The 7,375-nt window shown below is 57.8% G+C and overlaps 1 protein-coding gene across 1 annotated transcript in view; it reads left to right on the top strand.

Moving 5' to 3' along the window:
* Positions 1-1,132: 1,132 nt before the first annotated feature.
* SLC37A1 (solute carrier family 37 member 1) overlaps positions 1,133-7,375 on the top strand; it is a 43,490-nt gene continuing 37,247 nt past the window's right edge. The window contains exon 1 of the mRNA XM_015593112.2: positions 1,133-3,311. Coding sequence (XP_015448598.2) covers positions 3,256-3,311 — 56 coding nt within the window. The 5' untranslated portion in view covers positions 1,133-3,255. The remainder of the gene's footprint in view (positions 3,312-7,375) is intronic.

Genomic DNA, 7,375 nt, shown 5'->3' with positions numbered 1-7,375 from the left:
CCCAAACCCCACCCCCTCATCCCCTGACATCGGAGGCTGGCCTCTGGTGACGCCGCGGACCATCAGGATTTGCATTCGAACGGAGGACCTGGAGAGACCCTTAGCCCGGCCCGGGTCCGAATTTCCGAAGGTGGAACCCTGAGCCGGCGTTTCCTGCGGTCTCGCAGAGCTCACTGCTGGCGCATCTGCCTGCCCTTGGCCTTAAGTCGTGTGAGGCGGTTTGAGTGAGTAGCTCAGAGTCCCCGGAGCTCCTGCATTAGTCCCCTCCTAGATCGAGCTTGAAGTCGGGGGCTCCAGCCCGGGAGCACCCCATGCCCATGGGAACTGCCTTGGCAGGTTCTGGCTCATGCAGACCACCTTTGCCGTCCTGTTCTGGGGTCCAGAGTGGCGTGGAGAGAGGGTGCCTTTTGTGTGTAAGCCGTGGAGAACAGAGGGCGGCCACTGCCCTTCATCCTTAGCGTTGACCAGAACCTCTACCACACAAGCCACAGAGAGCGTTTTGTTTTGTTTCTTAAAAGGAAGTGGTTTCCTCCCTCTCAGAAAGTGTTTATGGGGGACACGTGTTTCCCACCCACCTCCTTAAAAGATCAGCTTTAAAAACTTCGTCTCCGAGTAGCTTGTCTGAAGCGCACAGGGTCGCTTTGATTATTTACAGCGGTGCTTCGGCTCTGGAGTGACCCTTTCTATATGACTCTGGCCATTCCTTACTTTTGAGTCTCATTATTTTCATCTCCGAAGAGTATAAGGAACTTTCTAGGAGGCACAGATCACCAAGCGGTGAGTGTGAGGGTGGGACTCGAGAATGCAGATTTCCCAGGTCACTCGTAAGAGCTGGCCAGGCCGGCCAGGCCGGGCTTTGGGGAAGATGGCTGTGAAAACGCGCATTGTACGATCTCATAGAGACGCCCTAGTGGGGTGTTTCCCATCTTGCCCCCGTTGACAGTAGAATGAAACTGGATATTCTCACACTTTTCCCCACCGGAGCGAGGTCCAGGGGCGCCTATTAAGAGCCATTTTAAAAAAAGTATATCTTATGTACTTGGGCTGTGCCCATAACAGGGTTTAAACCAAGTGATTAGCTCCACTTCTGCCCTCTCGGTGGGGTTGGTGGCCAGGGCGGGGGTGGGGAAGAGAGGTGGAGGTAGGAGGGGCAGAGGGAAACTGGACAGACCTGAACTGGCCACAGCTTGGAGCTGCCCGGGGCCAGCTCCCTGCCTCATTGTTCTGCTGAGAAGTGAGCCAGCCTCTTCCTCCGTGTCACAGGCTCAGGCGAGGACATGCGAGGCTCCCTGTGACCTCAGAGGGCTCCACCAGGTCTCAGTGGAATGATGTTCAAGGCACTGCCCAGACTTTGGAGGCAGAGACCTCGTTACGCTGAGCTCCTAATGTCCCGCATGGGAGGGCAGTGTCTTTCGAGGTCTTAACCGCGCTTGCTGTGAGCTTTTACAGGCACCGGCTCTCACTCATTTAAACCAACCCTTTTCTCCGAAGTCACCATCGCAGAATTGTTTCTTGAAGGATATTTAGGCCTAAACAGAAGCCCACTCATTTTGAGCAGAATTTTAGTAACATTTTCTAAATCTAGAGATTTGAACAAAAACAGTTGGGAAAAACTGTGGACGTGTGTTCAACAGGTCTCGTGGGCGCTTGCTCTGTGCTGGGTTGTGACCCAGGTAACGGGAACGGGGCAGTCCCCCGCAGTCCCGTCCTCTCCCAAGCTCACTGTGAGAATGACGCCAGCTGCTACTCACTGAACGTCTGCCCCATGCCAGGCTGGTGCTCATCCCTGCGTCTTAGCTGGGGAAGGTGAGGGAGCCCAAGGTCAGCCATGGGGCCAGGTGACACTCCAGGTAGAACGAGTAGCTGAGACATAACGCGATCGGTAAGGCCCCTGGGAGCAGAGGTGGGTCCTGGCTGGAGCAGAGGGCCCTCCACTCCCTCCCTGGGGGGAGATGGAGGGGTGGAGGGCGGGGGGTGAAAGCAGGGCAAGGATTTTTATTTATCTTTTCTAAAAATCGTGTAAAGGAAAATCATTGAAAAGGGTGTGTTTCATTGAGCGCTCGCTCTGTGGGGAGGGCAGTAGCGGACGTGGGGACGTGTCCTCCCTGGGTGGACTCAGGCCTGTGCCGTGCAGGTAAGTCCTCCAGATTGGCACTGCTCGCCAGGGCGTGTCTGTTACCCCAGGAAGTTGTTCGAAGGCATTAAATAAATGTCAGCTTTTTTGAATCGGATTAATATTTATTCAAAAGTACCTTTAAAAAAAATTATAACCTATGAATCTTCAATAAGTTTAAAACAACAATCCGTGCTGCTGGGTGTACTGGGAATCGTGTGTTTAACACATTGGTCCAAAAGATTCCTCATTGCAAACGTAGAAGAAAAACTGAAAAATAAGACAAGCCCCAAGGTGGCCTTGGGACAGGAGACCAGGCCCACCTGGCGTGCCCGGCCCCGTCCAGCCCACTCCTCCCTCCTCCGCTCTCTGCCTGTGGCCCTAACTTCAGGATGGGGTCCCTTCCCATGGCCTCTGAGGAACGAAGAGGCAGGTAGGAGGCGCAGTTCGTCCCCGTAGCGCTAGGCGCATTTCGAGTCAGTTGGGAAGCCACAGAGAGATGAGTGGCGTGGGGCCTGCCGTGCCGTCTGGTCCGGGCCCACGTTCCTCTCAGTTCTCGCGGCCCTAACGCGGCCTGGGCCGGGGTGGGTGCACCGGACAGTCGGGCTCCCTGGCGGCTCTGGCAGTGACCGCGGGCGGAGCCGCCTCGCGTGAATGTTCGTGAATGCCAACATTCGTTCTGTGGGGCGCTGCGGTTTAGGGTGTCTGGGCTGGTCTGTGGGAGCCTTCCAGAGGGAGACAGCTCGGGGGCTTGAGAACATCGTGTGAAATGCATGTTCCTGATCACTGACCAGGCGCCCCCAGGGCAGACACTCTCCCGCCACCTGGTGGCCCTCGCGGTGGCTGCGCCCTGTCCCTGGCAGGCCAGCTGTGAGCTGGGCTGGGTGACAACCACAAAGGGTTCCCTCTGCCGAGGACTCCATGGCGCCATTGTCAGAACACCTGACGTTTCAACTCCTCCTCCTCCTCTTAGAGACCTGAGCCTCGCCGGAAGGAAGAGGGGACAGGAGACGCAGCAGGCCATCGCTCCTCACTCTCTCGCTGTGCAGAGCAGGGGCCAGGGAGCCCCCCGGAGCCGGGAGCGATAACCTCTGCACGAGGCGTCGGACTCGAGACCGGGGCTCTCGGCGCTCAGTGCGTAAATGGCTCGGCTCCCCGCCGGCATCCGCTTCCTCGTCTCCTTCTCCAGGGACCAGTGGTAAGTCCCCGCGGCTCCGGCGAGGTGCCACATGTCCACGTGCGGCGGGGGCCACCCTGTGCAGGCTCTGTCCCCCACTCCCTTATCAAGCACGCGTGGTCCCGACCTCCCGAGGCTGCTGAATTGCTCGCCAGTGGTGGAGCCCGTGGCCATGAGCGCTGTCGAGCTGTCAGACGTCCGGTCCTGGGGTGGCAGCATTGGGACACCTTCCTGGTCCTCAGCGGTTTCTGTAACAGTTGTGGTCCCCACGGGAAAATGACCGCTGACTCCGGGCGGGACTGTGCAATGGCTGTGGGTGAAATAAGGGTGTTAACTCTGAGCTCAGTAAGTGGCCTGACGGGGGCAGAACTTCCAGAGAGAAAAGGAAATCGTGACAAGTTCGGTGCCGACCAGAACCCCACGTCCCGAGGGCGCCTCTGCTTGAACACTGACCGGATGGCGAGGGCGGAGTCCAGCTCCCCGGCCTCTGAACCCCGCTCCCCGGCCTCTGACCCCTGCTTCTCCATCCACCTCCCCCCCCGATCTCGGGGGACAAGGAGAGGGTTTTGCTCTGCCCTCTTAGGTTCAATAATTGGGGGCATGCAAACTAAAGCGACAAAAGACAGATTTAATCACGTATGTGTGCGAGTTCGCGGAAAAACGTGACTCAAAGGGGCTGTTGGGATTTGGGGCTCGTGTACCGTCTCGATGGGGGGAGGGGAGCGGGGGGAGTTACGAGAAAGCAGACGGCCTCTGAGAATGGTGGGCGGGCCCCTGGAAGAGCAGACGGGAGACATGGCAGTGTCGCAAAAGGGTCTGTGTAGGTGCGTGGGTGCCTCTCACTGCTCACACGTCAGTCCCCAGGGAGGGGTCTGCGACAGCCGAGTTCCTGCAGGGGGCCCTGCCCTGGGGCGGAGAGGAGGTTTCAGGAGCGAGTGCTCCCCGTTCAGCATAACTTTTATGCCCCGGTGGGGTTTCCTGGACGCCTCTTTCTCCATCGCGACAGCGCTTTGCGGCTTCTCAGCCCCTGCTGGTTGGTGACGCGCCCGCCGGGGCTCAGGTGTGGGGCTCGGGTGTGACTTGAGGCATCGTCTTTCCAGAGCAGTCGCTGTTGCCTCCTTCCACCTCCTTCCACGTCTCCTGCTGAGCCACAGGGTTTAAACACTTACCTTTGGGGATGTTTATCTCCAACTTCTTTGTTTGTTTTATAACTTTATTTTGATACCATTTTAAAACTCACAGAAGAAAATTGTAAGAATGTTAAGAAACTGCAGAACTCCTGATGCGCAAATTCTTTTTAAGGCTGAGACTTGCGGAGAGGGAGCGGCGCTTCTCGGCCTCGCGGTGTGCGCGAGTCACCCCGGGAGCCTGATAAGCGCAGACTCTGACTCGGTGGGTCCGGGGGGCTCCCGAGCACCTGCGTTGTCCAGGAGATGCGGTGCCCTCGGCCAACTGACCTCACTTCGGGGCCGGGATACAGAGTATTCGTCCTAATTCTGTCCCATCTCTGCCTCCAACTTGCTCCTCGACTTTTAAAAGCCACGTAGCCTTGTGAGAACTCGGCTCTCTCAGCCGTAGCCGAGGGGCTGGCGTCACGTCCCCGCCCGCCATGAGGACTGGCTCTTCGATTTTCATTTGGGGATTGACTTCCGTCCTTTGCACGTGGCGGCAGCGGTGGGCGAGTCTCCAGGCTTCGCACCGCACCACGCTGGCCGCTGGGGGCCCTCGAGGCTCCGTTCCCTTGACCTTGCTGGAACGGCACAGGCCAGCAGGAGGCCGTTCGGGACCTATGGCCAGCGGCTGCTGGCCTCTCTCTCTGGGGCCTTCGCATCTGGGGTGGAGTGATCCCAGGGCAGAGGGGCCGTTAGACTCATCTCGTCCGGCTGCGGGGCCTGGGCTCAACCACAGACGGATTCTTAACATTGTGCCTCACTCGCTTCTCTGCGTGTGCGTGTGTGTGCGCGCGCATGTGTGTGCGCGTGTGTGTGCGCGCATGTGTGTGTGCGTGCGTGTGCGTGTGCATGCACATGCGCGTGCACACACACTTTTTGAGAGTAAGTTGCACACACTGTGCCCTTTTATTTCTAAACACTTCGTGTGTATTTCCTCTGAACGAGACATCGTCACGTGACTGCGCACGGAGCCGAGAATCGGGGAATGTCACACCGATCGGGCGCTGTTACCTTTCTCGCGGGCGCATTCAGAACTATTTCAGACGTCCAGTAACGCCTCTCGTAGCCTGCTTCCCGGCCCAGGACCCAGTCCAGGGTCAGCCGCCCTGTGGGGTTAGTCTCCTTTCATCTGGTGCTGCTTCCCAGCCTTTCCCTGTCGTTGATGACCTTGACAGTTTGGAAGGGTGGAGGCCATTTCTTTATAGACTGTCTATTGTCTGGGTGTCTGGGATTTCCTCGTGATTAGACTGAGATCATGCCTCTGGTCAGGAACACCCCAGGAGGGAGATGGCCTCTCACTGAGGCGAAGGCCTTACGAATAGGGGGCGGGCGTGTTCTGAGTGGAGCAGTGTAATGTATGGGCATTAAGACACCAGAAGAACCGGAGAGCAAGTGGGAGGAGACAGAAATACATAGTTGTTTGTGTGTGCGTGTGGTGGCGGGGCGGGGGGGAGGAGGCGGAGGCCCAGGGAAGGGGGCCGAGACCCAGGAAGGAGGCCGAGACCCAGGGAAGGGGGCTGAGACCCAGGGATGGAGCCGGAGGTCCAGGGATGGCTGTTCGGCTCAGGTAACCTAGCCGGCCTGGACCATCCCATAGCGCAGGTATACTAGGGCCTCCGGGCTCTGCAGACGTCGTCTGGGGATCTAGAGGAGCTCACTATTTCTGGGTTATTTATTCTATTTTGTTAATATGTTACTACATCTAATAGAAATAGAATACTTATAAATAGAATGTTCTATTTATGTCTTGGTGGAGTGCAGAGAACATGAACCCAAGGCCCATTTAAGTAGAGCCACTCCCAGAATCCCCCTCAGCTGGGCGATTATGAGACTCCGCTGGTCAAGCACATACCTGTCAACTGGTGGTACGTGGCACCCTTGAGGCTCCAGATTCTTCTCAGATGCTGACTGAGGAGGTGTGGAGGCGACTCGGTCTGAGAACTTCTCAGAAAACTCCTTACAGAGATTGCAGACGGGAGCCCTGTACCCAGACAGGGGCAGGTCGGGGTCCCCTCCCGGCTGCACTGGGTCGCAGTGAGGATGGACGTGACCAGCGAACCTGCCTCTGGGCTGGGGATTTGGGTATTGAGGGCTCGCAAAGGCCAGTGGTGCAATTTATAGAATCCTGGGGCTATTGACTTCTGCTGGGGGTCACGGGTGGTGACACAGAGCTTCACGCAGAGAGTCGAGACTTCCACTCCCTCCCGGGCAGATGGTTTTCGGAAACGCGGGGACAGAGGCCGGGGCGTTGTGTCGGATCCGGCGTACCCACGTCATCTTTGTTCTTGGGGGTACACCGTGCACTCATTTTTTATGGTTTCACTTTTGTCCCGTCTGGTGTTGGGTGTGAGCGGCTTGGGGAGCGAGGGATTCTGGAGGGGCCGTCAGTGCGCGTGTCCTTGATGAAGAGACGCGGGACACGTCTTAGTCGCTTATCAAGTGTGTGTCGAGAGCCTGGCGAGTCGGTTTGGCGTTTTCCTCTCCCTGGGGTGTGGGTCTCCTGGCGGGTGTAGATTCGAGCCCCACAGTCCCACCAGCTCTTCCCCCCCCCCGAAAGAGCCTCTTTCTTTATTTTTAAAATCGAGACGTATTCGCTGGACCCGTGGTGTCCAGAGAGGCATGCAGACCTAGGGTTCTTTGGGTCATTCGCGGAAAGGTGCCCTTGAGTGAGTAAATCACACTAAAACCGTGGGCGTGAGCCGGGAGGAGGCTCAGCACCCCAGGGAGCCGGCCGCGGGCACCTGCAGACGGGGAGCACCTGCCTGTCCCTGCTGTCACTCCAGCGCCTTTGCTGGAGGGTCTCCTCCAGTCACGCCACCGCTCAGCTGGAAAGCCATCGGCCTTTTGGGGCCAGAAACAGGACGGGCTTTTCCGGGCGAGGGCTGGGCCTTGGGTCACAGAGAGGACCCGCCT

This window comes from Pteropus alecto, unplaced genomic scaffold (genome assembly GCF_000325575.1).
Source record: "Pteropus alecto unplaced genomic scaffold, ASM32557v1 scaffold97, whole genome shotgun sequence".
Classification (NCBI taxonomy): domain Eukaryota; kingdom Metazoa; phylum Chordata; class Mammalia; order Chiroptera; family Pteropodidae; genus Pteropus; species Pteropus alecto.
Note: the sequence above shows the minus strand (reverse complement) of the source record. Positions and strands in the feature narration are given on the sequence as shown.